Genomic DNA, 22,826 nt, shown 5'->3' with positions numbered 1-22,826 from the left:
CCCCTGTCCTTCCCTGATAATTGACTTATCGCTATATTCATGCGAGGAAAATATGCGCTGTGTGTTTAATATTAAATTCGTTGGATAAACCCTTTTAGAAATGAAATTAAGTGTATTAGCCACTTATCACCTATATTCCGGTCGTGATTAACATTCCCCCCCGCCCCACAACAGAATCGCCAAAAACGATTTGTAGAAAACATCGGCACGTACACGCATATGCAAAGCACACATGCACACTGGTGCCCGCGCAAGGCTTCATGGTCATTGTAGTCCCGGTTAAACAATGTATTTGGCTCTACTCTTGTCCGTTGGCAACCCTACCCCCCCTCCCCCCGGGTCGGCCAGTCCGCAAGAATATTGTCAATATGAAACCGGTCCGCAGTGCAAAGAAGGTTGGGGACCCCTGCGTTAGAAGTTTGGCACAACATCGTGGGCTAAAAGGCCTGTACTGTTCTGTAATGTTCTATGTTCTACAGCTGTGACCTTTGAAAGCTTTAAACAGCCCCTCAGCGGGATCTTCTTGCTGTCAGAATCAACAAGATATTATACTTTCAACACCTCAACATGCTCAAATACACTTCATGAACTCCATGCTGAGCCAGAAAAGAGGCGACAAAAAGCTTCCTCAAAGAGGGTCTTTGGGCATGTCTAATAGTTGGAAGTTAATTACAGAGTTAAGGGTTTTGGATTTGAAGGTTCACTGATTCTCGATATATATGGCAAACCAATACTAATACCAATATTGCAGGTGAAAAAATTTGACTATGAAAAACGCACAAAATGCTGGAGGAACTCAGCAGGTCAGGCAGCCTCTGTGGAGAGGATTAAACAGTTGACATTTCAGGCCAAGAACCTTCATCAGGACTGGGAAGGAAGGGAGAAGAAGCCACAATAAGAAAGTGGAGGGAATGGAAGGAGTACAAGCTGGCAGGAGATAGGTAGAAGAGGTAAAGGTTCTGATAGGAGAGGACTGTTGACCATGGAAGAAAGGGAAGGAGGAGGGGCACCAGAGAAAAGTGATGGGCAGGTAAGGAGCAGGGTAGAGGTGAGAGGGGTGCTAGAATGGGGAATGGAATAAGAGAAAAGATAGAAGGGGAGAAATGACCAGAAGCTGGAGAAATCGGTGTTCACGTCGTCAGGTTGGAGGATACCCAGACGAAATATGAGGTGTTGCTCCTCCATGCTGAGAGGGGCCTCATCGTGGCAGTATAGGAGGCCATGGACTGATGTGAAAGAGTTCATAGTTGTGGAGTGTAAATATTCACCAGTCTTGATGAAGGGTCTCAGCCCGAAACGTTGACTGTTCATTCCCCTCCATAGGTACTGCCTGTCATAAAATGAGAAAGTCTACGAAGAGTGGTTGGTTGGCCTCCTGAAGAAGCTCTAAGGCTGCAATTTCGAGGGAGGAGGAAAAGGAAGAAGTGAGTGATCAAAAAAGTATTAATCTCACATAACCTACTATTAAAGAACTGCAGGTGTTGGCAGTTTGAAAAATAGCAGAACATGCTGGAAATCCACAGGAGAACAAGAAACTACAGAGAAGTCCTTGAGCCTGGTGGTGCGTGCTTCAAGGCTTTTTGTATCTTCTACCTGATGGGAGAAGGGAGAAGAGAGAATGTCCAGGATAGGTGGGGACTGTGGTCATGCTGGCTGCTTTACTGAGGCAATACATCACAGGAACCAGCCGCCCCTCCATGGACTCTGTCTACACTTCCCGCTGCCTCAGTAAAGTCTGACCCGGATCTGGGCCGTACCCTCCAAATATCCAGACCTGCCTCTCAGTTTTTCTGCTCTACCTTACTTTCCATTTTTCTATTTTCTATTTATGATTTATAATTTAAATTTTGAATATTTACTATCAATTTGTAATCCAGGGAGCGGGAAGTGCAGAATCAAATATCGCTGTGATGATTGTACGTTCTAGTATCAATTGTTTGGCGACAATAAAGTATAAAGAATATTCCTTTGTATGATCTTGAGTATGCAGAACCTTCAGGAATTGTTCATATGTCCATTGTTATTTGTTTAGCTCAAACCAACAGCTAGTTTTTATCATGATCTTGCACTTTCAAAAGATAACATCAAAATCACTCTAAAGAAATTCAGCATTACACCAAAAAGCTGGGAGGACATTACACTCAACAGATTCATCTGGAGGAAATCCGTTCAAGAGGCAGCTGCCCTACGTGAGAACGGCCTCTGCTGTGTCACAGAGAACAAGTGGCAGCTACAAAAGGAGAGACTGAACAATCAAAAGACCCAACCGCTGACCACAGCCACTATTTACTCTTGCCTGCACTACACCAGAATATGTGGATCCTGGATCGACCTCTACAGTCCTGAGGACCCACCAATAGACAACCCCTTTGGGGTTGATCGTACTCAGCACAAGTGATTGCATGACTGCTATCGTGTACCTGCACTGCACTCACTCTGTAACTGTTAGATCAGATTCAACGTTATTGTCATTGTGCCGAGTACAGATACAAAGCCAATGAAATGCATTTAGCATCTGACCAGAAATGCAAAGAATAGTGTTATTTACAAAATAACTGCGAATAAAAAAAGTGCTACAGCACACAAATATAAAAGCACTGAGACAGTACAATATGGATGCAATACTGCTTAGTGCTGTGATGAAAGGTTCAGCAGTGTCACAGCCTCAGGGAAGAAGCTCTTCCTGTGCCTGCTGGTGCGGGAGCGGAGGCTCCTGTAGTGCCTACCGGATGGGAGGAGAGTAAAAAGTCCATGGTTAGGGTGAGATGAATCCCTGATAATGATTTTTGCCCTGCCCAGGCAGCGTTTATGGTAGATGTTCTCAATGGTGGGCAATTGGGTGCCGATAATTCGTTGGGCAGTTTTCACCACACGCTGGAGTGTCTTGAGATCTGATACAGGACAATTCCTATACCACACTGAGATGCAGTTGGTGAGTATGCTCTCAATGGTATAGCGGTAAAAGTCCGTCAGTTTCCTGGGACAGAGGTGATCTTTCATCATGCTCCGCAGGAAATAAAGGTGCTGTTGCGCCTTTTTGATCAGGATGGAAGAGTTCAGGGACCAGGTGAGATCCTCGGAAATGTGGACACCAAGGAATTTGAAGCTTGATACACGCTCCACTACAGTTCCGTTGATGTAGGTGGGGACGTGAGTGTGACCCCTGGCATGCCTGAAGTCCACAATGATCTCCTTATTCTTTATTCTGCAACGTTATTATTTTACCTTGTTCTACCACAATGCACTGCATAATGATTTGATCTGTATGAACAGTATGCAAAACAAGCTCTTCACTATATCCTGATACATTTGTCAATTACAAACTAATAGCAATTGCCACAGCTAGTTTCTGTGGAGAGAGAACAGCAGAGTGAACATGCCAGAACTGTGAGACACAGGACACAACATCACTGAAAGTTTGAAATCAAGAGGAATGCTGGGAAACTCAGCAGGTCAGGCAGTATCCGTGGAGAGGAGTGTTCACGGAGCACACCTCCTCCTGCCCTACTTTCAAGTTCAAGTTGAAGTTTATTAATGTTCAACCGCACACACACATTCAGCTAAATGAAACAACATACTTCTGGTACCAAGGTCCTAAACACAGCACATAAAATAATATTAACACGATAATATTAACAGATAATGAAAAAGTATTCTGTAGATATACAGATTGGGGTGGCAAGGTAGAGTAGTGGGTAGAGCACGATGGTTCACAGCACAGGCTACATGAGTTCAATTCCTGCCACTTCCTGTAAGGAGTTTGTACGTTCTCCCTGTTACTGCATGGGTTTTCTCTAGGGGCTCTGGCTTCCTCACTCAGTCCAAAGACATACCGGATGGTAGGTTAATTAGCCATTGTAAACTGTCCCGTGATTAGGATCGGATTTAATAGGGGGATTACTGAGAGGCAGCTTGAAGGGCCAGAAGGGCCTATTCCATACTGTATTTATATCAATAGAAATAAAAGATAAAGCAAGTTGACATAAAGTATATAGTTAAATATACAACAGCATAATGCTACTGGTGCTGCCATAAATAATGTGTGCTGGGTGGTAGTAGGGAGTTCAGTAGTCTGGGGAAGAAACGATTAGCCAGCCTAACAATGCCTGCTGTTACACTGCGGTACCTTCTGCCTGACGGTAGGAGGTCAAAGAGATTGTGCGAGGGATGGGAAGGGTCCTTGATAATGCCGTAGGGCTCTGCCAATGCCATGCTTCTGGTATATGTCCTGGATGAGGGGGAAGTGAGACCCCAGTGATGCTCTCAGCAGTCCAGGCAATCCATTGTAGGGTTTTGCGGTCAGATGCCTTGCAATTCCCAGAACAGGGGGTGATGCAGCTGGTCAGGGCTCTGTCGACGTGCTGCAGTTGAATACAGTTGGAGTGGTGGTAGGAAGCCCCTCTCGCCTCAGGAAGTGGAGGCGCTGTTGTAATTTTTTGACTAAAGATTTGACGTTGAGGGACCAAGTAATATCATACTTCTTTTAAGGATTCCATTCAGTTCTACCTTTTCCATCCCTGAGTCTGAGGAACTGTAGATATCTACAGTTTTTGGTGAGTTATTTTGGTGAGACTCAACGAAGATTGGGGAACTGCTTTATTGAATGCCTTCACTCCATACACAAAAAGCAGGATTTCCCAATAGCCAATCATTTCAATTCCAATTCCCATTCCAACATGTCGGTCCATGCCCTCCCCTTCTGCCACGATGAGTCCACTCACAAGGCGAAGGAGCAATACCTTATATTCCGTCTAGGTAGCCTCCCACCTGATGGTATGAGCTTCGATTTCCCCAACTTCCAGTAATCTTCCTCCTCCCCTTCCCTTTTCTTCAATTCCCCACTCTGGCACCTCTCTTATCTCTTTTCTTCCCCTGCCTATCCCCTCACCCTGGTGCCCCTCCTCCTCCTCTTTCTCCCAGAGTCTCCTTTCCTCTCCTATCCGATTCCTTCTTCCACCTATCACCTTTTCCACCTATCACCTCCCTGCTTCTTACTTCATTCCTTGTCCCACCCACCTGGTGTCACCTATCACCTTCCAGCTTGTACTCCTTCCCTCCCCCTACCTTTTTATTCTGGCATCTTCCCCCTTCCCTTCCAGTCCTGATGAAGTGTCTCAGACTGCGCCATCGACTGTTTATTTATTTTCATAGTTCCTCCAGCATTTTTTGTGTGTATTATACTGAATTTCCAGCCTCTGCAGAATCTCTTGTGTTTATAGGTTTATTTTGTCTGCTTTTCAATTCATGTTTAGTTCTAATATTTGAATCTACATATCATAATTTAGATGACAAGCAGAGTCAATTATAAAATTAAATTTGGAGAGCAGTTTCTTGATGTATTAGTGTTATTATAACTGCATCCACAGAGTCGCCATGGTAGACATTATATACTGCAATTATACTAAAACATATTGAGCAAATCTGGTCTAAATTCTTTTATATATTATTAAATCCAAGCAGAACATTGCCTCCTCTTTTTAAAGGGCAGGGCTTCAGTAAAAAGCAGTTTTATAAATCTATTTTATTGCTCCTACCTAGCTGGAGAAAAGCCAGAATTAGCATAAGGTATTTAATCAAGTTCAATTGAAATTTAAATGTTTTCCCAAGATTTACATGAGATCACAGACAAAGAAACAAGCACCAAATGTTTCTTCCATCTCCTCCTCCAGATCAACATTCACTGTACGACAGTTTGACTTGTTCTGTCACTACTTTTGTCATTCAAGCTCTCCTGCCTAATCCTTACACCAACATTACAAAGAACACTACAGCAGTGCTGGCCCTTCAGCCCACAATGCTGTGCTGATCTTTTAACCTGCTCTAAGATCAATCTAACCCTTCGTTCCCACATAGTCCTATATTTTTCCATCTTTCATGGTCCTATCTCAGAGTTTCTTAAATGTCCCTGACATCTGCCCCGACTACCAGCCCTGACAGTGTGTTCCTTGCACTAAACATTCTGAGTAAAAAACTTATCTCTGTACTTTCCTCCAATCATTCTTAAAATTTTGCCACCTTGTATTTGTCATATCCACCCCGGGAAAAAGTCTCTGGCTGTCCATGCAATCCTGTTTTCATCCTGTACACCTCTATCAAGTCACCTCTCTTCTTCCTTTGCTTCAGAAAGAAAAGCCCCAGCTCACTCAGCCTATCCTCATGAGCCATTATCTCTAATCCAGGCAGTGTCCTGGTAAAACTCCTCTGCACTCTGTCTAAAGCTTCCACGTTCTTCCTATAATGAGATGGCCAGAACTGAACACAATATTCCAAGTGTGGTCTAACCAGAGTTTTATAGAGCTGCAACATTACCTCACAGCTTTTGAACTCAATCCCTGACTAATGAAGGCTAACACACCACACACCTTCTTAACCACCTTATCAACTAGTGCCTCTTCCTGTGTTTTTGTTTCTGTCCTCTCCTTCATTTCCCCTGTTGTAATGTGAGCATTATTAAAAGTAAGTTAATACTAATTCGGATAATGGGGGGGTTCTACTTCTTTTTATTTCCAGTGGGCTTTGTATATAGTGTCCCTGCCATGCCGTATGGGTTGTGAAAGCTTCTGTATATACATAACGGTTTTGAAGTTCGACATAAAGTTGTTCCTTTGGCATAAAGTTGTCGGGTGTGCCTTTTTCAAAGTAGAAGTTACTACATCCCCATCCATGCATCTTTGAAACTTATTCTATCTTTACATTTTCCCAATACTGCTGAAACATTATTTACGAATTGGAAGTGTGAAATATTCCTTAGTATGATCTTGAGTATACAGAACTTTTTAGAATTCTTCATGTCCATTGTTATTTATTCAGCTCATCCCAGTCGGTGGTTTTTATCCTGATTCTTAATGAGCTCAAGGGCTGGGCAGGGAACTGTTCGTGGTTCTGGTGTGCTTCCAGAAGCGGAAATGGTTCATGTGTCAACTGTGGCCTTTTCTCATTCCGTTCGGGTGACCTCATAAGATTCAAGTCATACTAGCCAAAGTCAGAGAGCAAAGTGACTGCTTTTCAAAAACGTTGTCTATGTCAACAGTATGTATCAAAAAATTTATAAATATATGTGTGCGTCTGTGTCGGTATGTGCCTAAGACTTTTGCACAGTGCTGTATTTGACAACGAGGAGCAGAGAGCAAGTTTGTAAATCTAGTGGGAGCAAAGGATGTTGGGAATGGTGAGGCTGGAGCACTGCTGGAGGGCTGTGGGACAGGTGGCAGAGAAGGAGTGCCATGGGCGGGGGTAGGAAGGGTAGGTAGCACAGGTTCAGACACAACCAGCCCTGAGGCACCAGGCAAAGTCATTTGATTCAAAATAATTGGTTTACTGATCATTACAGAACATCTCTCTGGTGCTACCTCATCACTTAGAGCCGTAGGTCATACAGTGTGGAATTAGAGCCATAGGTTATACAGTGTGGAGTTAAGAGCCTTCAGGCCACCTCGTCTGTGTCAACCACCTAAACTAGGACACTCGGGAATGCTCTGATAAACCTGTGTGCTGCAGGACTGCAGACTTTATACTGGAAGATGGGGTTAAGTGCTTTTTCAATTGGCATACACATACAAGACTGGGCAGTACGGTAGTGCCGTGGTTACCGCGACACTTTACAAGACCGGCAACCGGGGTTTAGTCCCCGCTGCTGTCTGTATGGGGCTTGTACTTTCTCCCTGTCATCACGTGGGTCTCCCTTGGGTGCCCTAGCTTCCTCCCACAGTCCAAGGACGTACCGGTCAGTAGGTTAGTTGGTCATTGTAAACTGTCCCATGACTGGGGTAGGATTAGCTGGGAGGCATGCCTCGAAGGGCCATAAGGGCCTATTCTGTGCTGTGGCTCAATAAATAAAAATAATAAAAGATCCAAGATTCAAGTTTACTTGTCGTCTATATATCAAAACATACAATGAAATGTATTGTTGCATTAACAATTGGCACACCCTGCTCGTGGCAGCCTGGAAGTATCGCCACACATTCTGGCACCAACATAATGTGCCCACAGTGCTTGGTAGAACACACCCAACAGCAAAACAAGCCCCATTCCTCCCTCTCACCCACGCAGATACACAGCCCTTTAAACGCAGGAAGGGCCTGTAGCCTCCAGCGGACGTGGACTTGGGTCTGCAGACACTGGGATTTCACCTCCTCAGCAGACTCACAAACTCAGCTGCAGCCAATGGGCCCAAAGGCCAAAGACCTCCACCTGATCAATGGCTTCTATGATAAGAGAGCAGGCTTGGCTCAGGAAATGGCAGCCAACACAAGAACAAAAACAGATCGACGAGCAGAATTTTTGTGATACTAATTGCTTCTGATAGTTCCAATATTGTGCTCTTTGCCTTCATCTTCTGATGCGGTTTCGTTGCAGATGGCCTAACTTGATTTAGCAGACGTTAACATTTCAAACCAGAGATTACTTTCGCAAGCAATCCATTTACTGGGCCATTCCGCAAGGCACAACAAATGAAGCCAGTGCACTCCCTGCAGTTGCAGCACGGAGAATCGTACACATCCTCACACAGTGAGAGGTAAGGGACACTGAAATAGAGACATAGAGCACTACAGCACAGATAGACACCCTGCATCCTATCTAGTCTATCCCAAACTGTTATTCTGCTTAGTCCCATTGACCTGCACCTGGACCTCAGCCCTCCATAACCCTCCCATCTGTGTACCGATCCAGATTTCTCTGAAATGTTGAAATCAAACCCACATCCATCACTTCTGCCGGCAGCTCATTCCACACTCTCACCACCCTGAGTGAAGAGGTTCCACTCACTTTCCCCTTAAATATTTCCCCTTTCACCCTTAATCTCTGGTTCTAGTCTCACCCACTTCAGTACAAAAAGCCTGCTTACATTTACCCTATCTATACCCCTCGTAATTTTGCGTACATCTAGCAAATCTCCCCTCAATCTCCTACGGTCCAGGGAATTAAGTCTTAACCTATTCAACCTTTCCCTATAACTCAGGCATCCGGTTGAAACTGAGTAAACCACATATTGTTTCCTCTTAATGTATTAATACAGCATTGCTCAAATATTACTGAAATATTAAATGCACAACAAAGACTACCGTATGCCCTCTGATCACTATGGAGGATGCTTTCCCGGGACCGCTGCAGTGCAGCAAAAGCAGCTGGGCTTCATAGGGACAAGCACAGGAAGCAATTGGTCCTGTTCCTTCACCCCATGCACCTGCTTCTGATAAAGGTTAAGGACTGGCTTCCCTCCCCCAGCCTACGGTCTGTGAAGAAATACTCTGCTGGATGCAATTCTCCTCAGAATCAGAATCAGGTTTAATTTTTTAGAACGTAGACAGGTACAGCACAAGAACAGGCTCTTTAACCCACAAAGTTGTGACAATCCAATTAAGTTGATAATCAAATGGCCAACTAAACCAATCCACTCTGCCTACACAATGTCCATACCTTTCATTTTCTCACAGCCATGTGCCTATCCAAACGTCTTTTAAAAGTCTCTAATGTGTCTGCTTATACTATATTTGTCATTTTTTTTGTTTTGCAGCAGCTGTACAGTGCAAAACACAAAAAAAACTATAAATTACAGAAGAAATATAATAAATGATTAAGTCAAATAAGCAGTGCTAAATGAGCAAAATTACTGACGTAGATTTCATGGGTTGGTTTATTGTTTGTTCAGTAATCTGATAATAGACAGGAAGAAGCTGTTCTTAAAATGTTGAGTGTGTGTCTTCAGGCTCCTGTACCTCCTCTCTGATGGTAGCTATGAGAAGAAGGCAGTATATATATATATATCTAAAGAGTTAAATTGAGTAAGTAGTGCAGCTATAACAAAGTAGTGAGGTAGTGTTCATGGGTTCAATGTCCATTCAGAAATCTGATGGCAGAGGGGAAGAAGCTATTTCTGAATGTTGAGCAAGTGTTTTTGGGCTCCTGCACCTCCTCCCTGATTGCAGCAATGAGAAGAGGCATGTCTTGGGTAATGAGAATCCTTAATGATGTACGCTGCCTTTTTTGAGATACACACACAGTTTGCACACACAGGAGATTAGTGTGCAAACTTAAAGCACACAGTATTGGGGGTATAGTATTGATGTGGATAGAGAATTGGTTGGCAGACAGGAAGCAAAGAGTGGGAAGAAACGGGACCTTTTCAGAATGGCAGGCAGTGACAAGTGGGGTACCGCAGGGCTCAGTGCTGGGACCCCAGTTGTTTACAATATATATTAATGACTTGGATGAGGGAATTAAATGCAGCATCTCCAAGTTTGCGAATGACACGAAGCTGGGCGGCAGTGTTAGCTGTGAGGAGAATGCTAAGAGGATGCAGGGTGACTTGGATAGGTTAGGTGAGTGGGCAAATTCATGGCAGATGCAATTTAATGTGGATAAATGTGAGGTTATCCACTTTGGTGGCGAGAACAGGAAAACAGATTGTTATCTGAATGGTGGCCGATTAGGAAAAGGGGAGGTGCAACGAGACCTGGGTGTCATTACACACCAGTCATTGAAAGTGGGCATGCAGGTACAGCGGGCGGTGAAAAAGGCGAATGGTATGCTGGCATTTATAGCGAGAGGATTCAAGTACAGGAGCAGGGAGGTTCTACTACAGTTGTACAAGGCCTTGGTGAGACCACACCTGGAGTATTGTGTGCAGTTTTGATCCCCTAATCTGAGGAAAGACATTCTTGCCATAGAGGGAGTACAAAGAAGGTTCACCAGATTGATTCCTGGGATGGCAGGACTTTCATATGAAGAAAGACTGGATCGACTAGGCTTGTACTCGCTGGAATTCAGAAGACTGAGGGGGGCTCTGATTGAAACATATAAAATTCTAAAGGGATTGGACAGGCTAGATGCAGGAAGATTGTTCCCGATGTTGGGGAAGTCCAGAACGAGGGGTCACAGTTTGAGGATAAAGGGGAAGCCTTTCAGGACCGAGATGAGGAAAAACTTCTTCACACAGAGACAGGTGAATCTGTGGAATTCTCTGCCATAGGAAACAGTTGAGGCCAGTTCATTGGCTATATTTAAGAGGGACTTAGATATGGCCCTTGTGACTAAAGGGATCTGGGGGTATGGAGAGAAAGCAGGTACGGGGTTCTGAGTTGGATGATCAGCCATGATCGTACTGAATGGTGGTCCAGGCTCGAAGGGCTGAATGGCCTACTCCTGCACCTATTTTCTATGTTTCTATATTGCTCCATGAAAATGTCCTGGATGGAGGGGAGGCTACTGCTGATGGAGCTGGCCGAGTTCAAACCTTTCTGCAGTTTCTTGCGATCCTGTGTCGTACCAGACGGTGAAGCAGGCAGTTAGAATGCCCTCCACAGTACATCTGTAGAAATTTGTAAGTGAAGACACACACTCCACGTATCAGGAACAGGTTCTTCCACTGCGCCATCAGATTTCTGGATGGGCAATGAACTTATGAACACTTCCTCAGTATTCTTTCCCTCTCTTTTTGCACGACTTATTTAATTTATTTTTAATATATACTTCTTGCTGTCATTGATAGTTTTTATTACACTGTATTGCAATGTACTGCTGCTGCCTAACAACAATTTCACGACATCTGTCGGTGATATTAAACCCAATTCTGTTTCTACCAGTTGGAGGAAACCAGCCATGTAAAAAAACACTGTGCTCAGCACAGCATCCTACCACTTTTATTAAGCTGCTTTATTAGATTCAGAGTTTTCCCCTTTCAAATCTTAATCAGAAAAGAAGCAACAAGGTGTGTAAAACAGTGAATGAAAAGAGTGAATTAAGACTCTCAGTAAACCATCTGAATTATACAGCCACTCTGTTAACAAGATTCTGGCATTCATGACTGTCCACATCAGGCAATTTTGGAATGGTTCGAATTGGTCCAGAGTGTGTACAGTTGTCTTACAGGGATCTCCAACAAGACCATAAGATCTCAGAGCAGAATTAGGCCATTTGGCCCATCGAGTCTGTTCCACTATTCCATCACGGCTGAAGTATCTAATTAGCCTCTGGTTCAGAATGCTTTTGGATTTCTCAGTCTATCCTTGTCACATCTCAAAATAAGACAATCAACAAAATAAACAGCAACCAGCAGTTCACAGAAAATAAAAAGGGCATGCAAAGTTGAAGAACGTTGCTCGCCTTGATTCAATTACTGGTTTTTACAGTTGCAACAATGTTAATTTTCATCCTCACAAGTCGCTGATCATTTATACTGGCACAAAGAGGAAACTGGATTAAAGTCAGTGGGTGAGAGTTGGATGGGTCATTGTAGGAAGGATTGATTGAAAATACAATTATAGGGTAACAGTACATAAATTATGTTTATGACATTGAAGGGCAAAGGAAACGCTTCAAGGATAACATCAGAATCAACCCTTAGAAATTCAACATTATATCTAACAACCAGGAAGGTTTTGAACTCAATAGATAAACTGATGGAATTCTGTTGAAGAGGGAGCTGCACGACATGAGAACGGTGCAGAGAACAAGCAGCAGCTGCGAAAGCAGAGAGTGAACAGCCAAAAGACCCAACCACTGACCACAGCCACCACTTACTCCTGCCTGCACTGCGAGAGAATAAGTGGAGTGTGGATCAGTCTCTGCTGCCTCCTCAGGACCCACCAATAGACAGCCCCTAAAGAGAACATCATACTTAACTCAAGTGATCACAATACTACTTTGACATTAACCCTTCCTAGGGACTCAGTCAACATCATATACTGTAGTTGAAGGCTTCTTAGTACAATTCAAAGAGTATATAAAAGTTATGAAAGTTTCTGGTATTACTTACTGCTGGTTGCATAACATATGGTTGATGAGGCATCCATGATGTACTCTGGACCTGCATGAAGAATTATACCCAATTAGCAAAAAAAAATTAGAATAAAACTACAGCATCAAAGACACTAGGATATTAATATTAATTCTATTGGCATACAGGATGGTGCAAATGCATTTGGCAGTTCGACTTGTAAAAACTGGGGAATTTTCAAAGTTCAAAGTAAATTTGTTATCAAGTACCTAGTATCATCATTATCATTATAAACACAAAATAATCTGCAGATGCTGGGGTCAAAGTGTTGTCATCATTATCATTATGTATTGCATCGTATTACATTGGTGATCATGGTCTCATGACCATGACTTTTCTTGGCAAATTTTTCTACGTTAGTGGTTTGCCATTGCCTTCCTCTGGGCAGTATCTTTACAAGACGGGTGACCCCAGCCATTATCAATATTCTTCAGAGATTGTCTGCTTGGCATCAGTGGTCGCATGACCAGGACTTGTGATATACACCGGCTGCTCATACGACCATCCACCACCTGCTCTCATGGCTTCATGTGACCCTGATCGGGCAGCTAAGCAGGAGCTACACCTTGCCCAAGGGTGACCTGCAGGCTAGCAGAGGGAAGGAGCACCTTACACCCGCCTTGATAGAGACGTATCACCACCCCACCATCCAAAGCGGAGATAGTGTATGTCACCATATACTGTCTTGAGATTCATTTTTTTCAGACATTTACAAGAAAATAAAGAAATACAACAGAATTTGTAAAAAAAAAACTATACTTAACAAAGACAGTATGCAAAAGAGGAAAGATCGTGCAAATAATTTTTAAAAAGTAAATAACTAATACTGAGTTGTGGAGTTGTTGAAAATGAGTCCATATGTTGTGGAGTCAGTTGAAAGTTGTGGTGAGTGATGTTATCCATGTTGGTTCAGGAGTCTGATGGTTGAAGGGTAATAACTGTTCTTGAACCCGGTGGTGTGGGACCTGAAGCTCCTGTACCTCCTAGCAATAGTAGTAGCGAGAAGAAAGCAATGTCTGGATGACGAGGGTCATTAGTGATAGATGCTGTTTCCTTGTGGCAGTATTCTGTGTAGGTGTGCTCGATGATGGGGGAGGCTTTGCCGGTTGAATTTTGAAAATTTTGAAATGAACATACAGATCAGGAATATTGAAAAATTAATAAATTAGCCATTTGACTTGTGCTTTTTGTATATTGCAGATTCATATCAAATCAAGTCTCAGCAATTCTCAAAAAGGGTTGTATTAATGTGGGAGGATATTGAAATAACCCTCTTCAAAATCTGTTCGTGGGTATGCCATATTGTAAAAGCAATAAAAGTTCATTGTTTTTTATCATATGTGTAACAGCAATGTTAAATAGTGAATATAGAAAATTATTTTAAATTGCAGTAGGTAGATGATGAGATAGGTACGTAAATGGCAAATTTGGAAAGGCTAAAGAATAATCAATACAAAAGAATGGACTTTCAGATAGAATGGTAGATACAAAATCTCTGGAATCACTTAGATACACTAGGGGTATTAGCTACACTGCAGGTAACTTGGGATCTTCCGAATCAGAATCAGGTTTAATATCATTGGCATATGTCGTCAAATTGGTTGTTTCATGACATATGCCAATTTTATACATAAGTTAAAAAACAGATTATTATGCAGTGAACATACATTTTGGATGTTTTAACTAAACAAATGGCCTAGAGATGCTGCAAATTTGAAAAACAAATCTAGAAGTAGGAATTAGTTCTCTTTGAGTCTCTGAAGTTTTCTTCTCCCAAGGGTGGAGGAGGTCGGATCATTGGACATATTTAATGGGGAGACTGATAAAGTTTGTGGAAACTGACGTAGAAGAGGCATTGAGTTCAGCACAGTTCATCCATGATTAGACATAATTATCAGGTGGGTGTGGGGGGCCTGATGACCTATGATGTCTTCTCATTGCTACCATCAGGGAGAAGGTACAGGAGCCTGAACATCTACACACAGAGTTTTAGGAATAGCTTCTTCCCCTCTGCCATCAATTTTCTGTATGGTCCATAAATCCATGAACACTACCTCAGCAATTTTCTCTCTTTTTGCACTACTTATTTAGTTATATATTTTTTATAGATTTTTTATTATAATTTATAATAGTTTTCAGACATTGCACTGTACTGCTGCTGCAAAACAATAAATTTCACGATATATTTCAGTGATAATACACCTGATTCTGATTTTTTTCTGGTCAGGTGCTTTTGAGCTTATATTAAGATGGTTCTTAACTGAGAGTTTCACATACCAACAAGCGAGTAACACAAAACCTTGGGAAAATCACCCTTCGTACCAGAGACCTTGCCTAATACTTCAAGAGAAAGTTCATCGGCCTCAACTGCTTTTCTCACAACACTTGATGCCACCTGACGTGCTGAAAAATTTTGCATGTTCTCTCTTTATTGATCATTAATAATATCAATAAAAATGAAAGTGTACCAAGAAAATTTATAAGGATATTGCCGAGCATTGAGGATCTGAGTTAGGACTTCTTTCCCTACAGCATAGATGAATGAGGGAAAACTTGATAAAATTATGAGGGGTATTTTCCATTAAGGTTGGGTAAGACTAGAACTAGAGGTCATGGGTTAAGGGTGAAAGGTGAACTGTTTAAGGGGAACATGAGGGGGAACTTCTTCACTCAGAGGGTGGTGTGGGTGTGGTACGAGCTGCCGGTGCAAGTGGTGGATGCAGGTTCAATTGAACATTTAAGAGAATTTTGCTTAATTTTGCTCTGTCATGAGCTCATCGTCTCTCATTCTCTTCATGCAAGATCTCAGATTATTTGTAAATTTTTGAAAAGGAGTCTCTGAATGTCATAACTTGGAACTAGTGATGTGTGTGTGTGTGGGGGGGGGAGTGGAGAAATTAATTAAAGTTTATTTTTTAATTATGACAATGAGCACAATTATCCATTTCTAAAGAAAGAACTGAACAGCTGGGAAACACGCTTCAGTTACTTATCTTTCTTTTCTATCTTAACAGTCGATTTTGATAAGATCAAATGAAGAATTCTTACAATTAAAATCCCTTATATTAATTAGTAAGACACACAAAATGCTGAAGCAACTGCAGGTCAGACAGCATCTCATTCTAAGGAGAGGTGTAAAGAGTGATACTTCAGGCTGAGACCCTGCAACAGGTTTCATGTGTCCTGATGAAGGGTTTTGGCCCAAAACATCATCTGTTTATTCTTCTCCATAGATGCTGCCTGACCTGCTGAGTGTCTCCAGCATTTTGTGTGTGTTGTTCTGGATTTCCAGCATCTACAAAATCTCTTATCTTTTTGCTCTGACATTTTTAAATCTTGTTCCATTCACAAGTTGTTTTAATTCAAGCGGACTTCCTTCAACAGCACAATGGAGTCAATCTTGGCCGTTCTTCATCACTATTATTTAAATGGTTCAGCACGGATTATATAGGCCGAAGGTCCTTTTCTGTACAACACACATCACACTGGGCCTCCTGTCCCATGATCCTCTCATATCCCTTCTGCCAATCACCTGTCCAGCTCTTGGCTCCATCCCTTTCCCTCCTGTCTTCTCCCATCATTTTGGATCTCCCCCTCCCCCTCTCAAATCTCTTACTAGCTCTTCCTTCAGTTAGTGCTGACGAAGGGTCTCGGCCTGAAACGTCGACTGTACCTCTTCCTAGAGATGCTGCCTGGCCTGCTGCGTTCACCAGCAAATTTGATGTGTGTTGCTTGAATTTCCAGCATCTGCAGAATTCCTCATGTTTACGTCCTTTTCTGTACTGTACTTTTCTATGACTCTTAATATTCCTTCCACAAAATGAAATAATGTGGCTACATTGATTATCCGCACTGACTTGCATTTTCTATTAGGCTTTTAAATTATTATATATAAAATTTTTCATTTGCATAATGATACTGAGAAGACATCCACTGAACAATGACAAAATTAAGCACCTTGAAGATAATATCTGTAAGGTATTTTTCCAACATTACACATTTCGTTTTTGCAGAGGGTTGGTTGAAACACAGGTGAAATAGCAAAACAGTAAGGTTCATGCTCTTTGAGAACGTGGTTCTTACCCAAGGGCTTCGATGATAACTGAGAGATTGAAACCCCTTCTCAGATATTGCAGGTTCTAAGTTAGATTGCTGGAGTACTTCATTTTATTGCTGTCTTTAACCAATTCTCAATTGAAATTGCAGCATCAGGTCAGGCCAAGTTTCGATCAAAGTGGGACTGAAAATTGTAAGTAATACACTGTATCCTACACTAGGGAGCTGAAAATCATAAACACCAAGAGATTCTGCAGATGCTGGAAATCCAGAGCAATGCACACAATGGAGGAACTCAGCAGGTCACACAGCATCTACGGAGAGGAAAAAAAATCAATCGATGTTTCAGGCCGAGACCCTTCATCAGCACTGAAAAGGAAGGGAGAAGTAGTCTTTCCAGTCCTGATGAAGGTCTCGACCTGAAAGGTCAACAGAGAGCCGCATTTAGATTCCGCAGTCTCATTTTATATTGACTCAGCCCCACCATTTTGAAAACACCATAAATAAACTGAGCTGTACTCATTGAGTGATTTTGTTATGTTTCTGGTTGAATAATCTACAGAGGGAACTTATTATTGTATTTTTCAAGAAAGATGTACATCCTTATTAATAATATAAAGCACATTTATTTCTGTGCGTAAAGCTATTTTTTCTTTCTCCCTTTCTTCTGTTTATCTTGGTGCACTGACTAAATAACGTGACACTGTCCCCCAAGGACATGCCCTCTTCTCATGGCTACCATCACGGAGGAGGTACAGGAGCATAAAGACACACACTCAATGTTTCAGGAACTGTTTCTTCCCCTCTGCCGTCAGATTCCTGAATGCACGTTGAACCCATGAACACTACCTGATTATTTTTGTTCCCAGTTTGCACAATTTATTTAATTTAATCTTTAATATATATTTATTTTTGTAATTTGTCATATTTTTATGCATTGCACTGTACTGCTGCTGTAAAACAACTTTCACGAATTATAGGAAAAGGTTGAAAAGGTTAGAATTTTATTCCCTGCGGTGCAGGAGACAGAAGGAATATTTGATAGAAGTATACCAGATTACGAGGGTATAGATAGGGTTGGGTGAGACCAGTTCAAGGGTTAAGGGTGAAAGGTGAAATGTTTAAGGGTTACATGAAGAGCAACTTCTTCACTCAGAGTTTGGTGAGAGAGTGGAATGAACCGCCTGTATAAGTGGTGGATGCAGGTCTGATAACAACATGTAGGAGAAATTTGGATAGGTACATTAATAGGAGGGGTACGGAGGATACGGTCTGGGTGCAGGTTGGTAGGACTAAGCTGAGTATTAGTTCAGCATGGATAGATGGGCTGAAGGGCTTGCTTCTGTGCTGTAATGCTCTAGGACTCTATGATAATAATTTTGATCCAGCTTCACTGATATCAAAGCCTGGGTGACCAATGCTTCAACCATCCGTTGAATAAGGAATTTGGCATGAGGGTTAATCACACATAAAATATTTGCAAGCTCTGTAACTCACATATATTGTTACCATGAATACATCTAGGAGCTGGGATATTAATACCCGGGAGTCTTGGTCTCTGGACGCCAACTTCAAAATGTTTCTGGCCTTTATATAGTGCAGAATGTTTCTAGAAATATTTCTCCACGAATGTAAAGAAATTCCAATTTTCAAATCCCTACTTGTATTACAAAAGATTGAGTTCAGTGACATGGAAGCTGTACAAATGGCACAGGCCGTTATGGTATTGAGATTGTGAAAGGAGATTACAGAGTAACTGATATGTGGGTTATTGAAGCTGCACTTCACAGTGACGGCCAGAACATGTATTCAGAAGCAGACAAGGGGAGTCATATAATGGCTTGAGCAAGTTATGTAAAAAAAAACTTGCAACGTTTGCAAGAGCTGAATAAAACTGACAGATGGGAATCTTCTGAAGCCTATGACAGAAGTTTGAAAAGCAAACATCTTAAATCTTAGCTCCAATATAAACAAATTTCTCCTTTTCCTCCTCCTTCCAAGTAGTAAAAAAAGACTGCAAATTTTTGGCTTATTTGCATGCATTAAGAACATGGAACACAGAACAGTACAGTGCAGGAACAGGCCATTTGGTTCACAATGTTGTTCTAAATCAATTAAATTAGTAATCAAACTGCTAACTAAATTAATCTTTTCTGCCTACACAATGTCCATATCCTTCCATTTTCCTCATATTCACATGCCCATCTAAATGCCTCTTAAAAGTCCCTCGTGTATCTGCCTCCACCTCAACCTCAGGCAGCGCAACCCAGACACTCTCCACTCTGTGTGTAAAAACACTTGCCCCTCACATCGCCATTAAAATTAACCCCTCTCACCTTAAATGCATGCCCTCTGGTATTAGACATTTCAACCCCGGGGAAAAAAGATACTGTCTGTCTACTCAATCTATTGCTCTTGTAATCTTATAAACCTCTGTCAGATCTCCCATCAGTCTCCACTGCTCCAGAGAAAATAACCTAAGTTTGTCCAAACTCCCATTATAGCACATGCCTTGTAATGTAGCCAGCATCCCAATAAACCTCTTCTCCCACCTCTGCAAAGCCTCAACAATCCTTCTACAATAGTATGACCATAATTGTATACAATGCTCCAGATGCTGCCTAACTAGAGCTTTATAAAGCTGCAACATAACTTCCTGACTTTTGTACTCAATGCCTTTGTAATAAAGGCAAGGATGCCACATGCCTCCTTAATCTCCCCACCCACCTGTGTAGGTAGCCACTTTCAGGGAGCTATGAACTTGGACCCCAAGATCCTTCTGCTCATCAGCACTGTTAAAGGTCTTGCTCTTATCAGTATACTGTCTCTTTACATTTGACCTACCAAGGTGCAATACATCATTTTTAAAATTTCTTTAAACTTTAAGGAAATAAAAAAAACTTATAAGTTTTTAATATCTTATAAAATAATAGTGGAAAGTTCTCCCTACCTGATATGTTGACACAGGAGAAGCAGCAATGTAAGGTGTGATAGATGTCTGTGCAATCATACGATTTGTTGCAATACTGTATGGTGAAGAATAAAAACTGTGGGAAGCAAGAAGAATATTAGTTCAAGAAAAACTCCAGGCCACAACTGTAGCTGGCATTCTCCTTCTGATCTGTCCAGCCTGTTAAGCTACTGAATGGACACTTCTAGAAGGAGCACACTTACAAACTACACAGACTGGAGGTGGGGCAGTTCTAACTTATTGTATCTCAACAAGTCTTTCAGACATAATATTTAATTGTCAGGCTGCTGTCAGTCAGTATTCTCTTCAATATACATAGAATCTTCATGTTACAGTGCAATGGTTTTGCCCACAATATAATCAAACACTGCAGGTTACCAGATTAACTATCCTGAGGCCTGTAGTAAGTTAGGAGCAATGAGTTCAAATCACACCATTTGGAGAATTTAAGTTTAGTTGATTAGACAATCAGAAATCGAGAGCTAATGGGAATAATGATGATATAAAAATCTTATCTGATGTTGTCAAGCACAGAAATCTGTTGGAAAAGTCTATCTTTACCTAGACACATCCATAGATGACAGTCGACTCACAGCCTGTGAAGTGCCCTCTATAACTGACCATCGTTTTAAAGCCAGTTAGGATGTTGTAAAATCACCTAAGATGTTTTTTACCAATGCTGTATACAGTATGGGACCCAAATGTGATACACAGTGAAAATAATGATCTTAAAATGGATTTTCCTCAATATGGTCGTCTATTCCCAATGTAGAAACAAAGGATATGCAAAGCCATTCTTGATGAGATACTTAGTGTATAAATACAGTATTTATTATACTAATTTTAACATCACTAAAAGGATTAGGGAGTTGCAAAGAAACACAAAAAAAAGGTAGAATATACTGCTGCAGTTAAAATATTTAATTTCAGTCCCTAAAACATTTATAAGATAAATGATGCACTTTTCTGACATCACTTAGAAAATGTTGATGTGAATTAAAACATAAATACAGTGCCTTGTAAAAGTATTCAGCCCCCAAGCCTTTGTTCACATCAGTATTACAACCAAGGATTTTGATCAATTTAACAGAGAATTTATTTGTGAATCACATGTTCCTTATTCCCCACAGTAGATCTCCAAAAAAAACAGGGAAAATTGTAAAGCATGAAAAACTAAGAAGCTAAATAACTGAAATGTCAGCAGTTCAAAAGTATTCATCCTTTCTCACTCAGTACTTAGTTGAACCACCTCTCACAGCTATTCCAGTCAGTAGTCTTTTTGGATAAGTCTCTATCAGCTTTGTACAATATGATGGAACAAGAATTGCCCATTCCCTCTTGCAAGATTGCTTAGGCTGTGTCAGGTTAGTTGGGGGAGCAGTAGTGGACAGCAATCTTGAGGTCTTGCAGAGATGTTCGATTGGGTTAAGATCAGGACTCTGACTGAGCCACTCCAGGACATCAATTTTCTTCATTTGAAGCCATTCCGTGGTTGCTCTGGCAGTGTGCTTTGGGTCAGTGTCCTGCTGAAAGATGAACTCCCTCCCCAGTTTAAGCTTTCTGGCAGAGACTAGCAGGTCTTTATCCAGGATCTCTCTGTATTTAGCAGCATTCAATTTCCCATCAATCCTGACCAGATTTCCAGTCCTTGCTGCTGAAAAGCATCCCCATACTTTACAGTTGCTATGGTGTTACCTGGCCGATCCACAGTGTTAGTTTTATGCCACACGTATCACTTAATGGTGGTGCCAAGAAGTTCCACTTTAGTCTCGTCTGACCTCAAGACCTTCTTGCATATCTTTACAGTATCTTTTAAGTGATGTTTGGAAAGTCTTTAAGGGAAGGAATTACTTTCATTCTTATCCAGTAATTCTTTCTTGCTACTCTTCCACAAATACTCTTTTTGTGCAAAACCTTGGAGATTGTGGAGCCATGAATATCATCTCCAGTTGCAGCCACTGACTTCTACAACTCACTCAGAGTGATTGTTGATATCACAGTAACTTCTCTCACAAGTGCCATTCTTCTCTGGTGACGAAGTTTAGAGGGGCGGCCTGACCTGGGCAGTTTGGCTATAATTTCATATTTTTTCTATCTTTTCCAGTACGGACTGCACTGAGCCCCAGGCTATGTTCAGTGGCTTTGACATGGTCTTGTACCCTTCCCCAGATTTGTATTTCTCTGTTATCACTTCCCTGACTTGTCTCAAATACTATTTTGTCTTCATTTTGGTTTGGTCTGTTGAAAATCTCCCATACTGTTCGACCTCATAGAGAAAAGGAATATTTATTCTTATGAATTCATTGAAAACAGGTGATTCTCCAGTTCTCTACATCAACGAATTGGGTGAGTTGGTAAGGTAAAACTGTATATTGCAGCTGAAGAAAGTTAGCATAGTAATTACAAAGGGAATGAATCCTTCTTTAGCCTCGCAATTTTGGTTTTTAATTTTGAGTAAATAGTTGACAGGTCTTGGAAATTTTCTTTTGATTTGACATGATGCACAATGTTTTGTAGATTGGATCAAAAAATCCTACTTCAATATATTTTAAATTTAGAAAATGAGACAGTAAAATGTGAAAATAGTTGTGGGAACAGAATACTTTTCAAGGCACTGTATATATTACTCGAGTGAAAGCTATGAATAAAGTGGTCTTTTAGTATGTGAACATGTGCAAAGGCTATTAGTTTTATAATGGATATTTGCCAGTATTAGAAATCAATTCAAAATGTGCAGATTTTTTCTATATAAATAGGAGATGTGCATATTAACCTAAGAAAATGTGACCATGATTCTTGAAATTAGGCTCTTTCTTTGAGAGCAGAATCTAGAATTATTATAAGGTACTAATATTTGCACATGCATTATTTGTTGAAGTTTGTAAATGTTTGTATTTGAAACAGAAGCATCTCTCGGCATTGTAAATGCTTTAATGACAGTGTATAGACTTGTGTCATATTTGGAACTACATTGAGGGAGGAATTTATAAACTGAAGTCCTTCTAACATGCCAGTAATCTAAAC

The 22,826-nt window shown here is 41.3% G+C and overlaps 1 protein-coding gene across 7 annotated transcripts in view; it reads right to left on the bottom strand.

The window, feature by feature from the left end:
- Positions 1-22,826, bottom strand: part of LOC140212421 (RNA-binding motif, single-stranded-interacting protein 3) — a 1,294,896-nt gene that overhangs the window by 74,089 nt on the left and 1,197,981 nt on the right. For all 7 annotated transcript variants that reach the window (XM_072283183.1, XM_072283184.1, XM_072283188.1 and 4 more), the window contains 2 exons: positions 19,782-19,878; positions 12,755-12,805 (listed from right to left, as the gene is read on the bottom strand). In XM_072283183.1, the coding sequence (XP_072139284.1) occupies positions 12,755-12,805; positions 19,782-19,878 (148 nt within the window). The remainder of the gene's footprint in view (positions 1-12,754; positions 12,806-19,781; positions 19,879-22,826) is intronic.

The sequence above is a fragment of the Mobula birostris genome, chromosome 19 (genome assembly GCF_030028105.1).
Source record: "Mobula birostris isolate sMobBir1 chromosome 19, sMobBir1.hap1, whole genome shotgun sequence".
In the NCBI taxonomy this organism is placed as follows: Eukaryota; Metazoa; Chordata; class Chondrichthyes; order Myliobatiformes; family Myliobatidae; genus Mobula; species Mobula birostris.
This window is presented reverse-complemented; position numbering and strand designations above follow the sequence as displayed.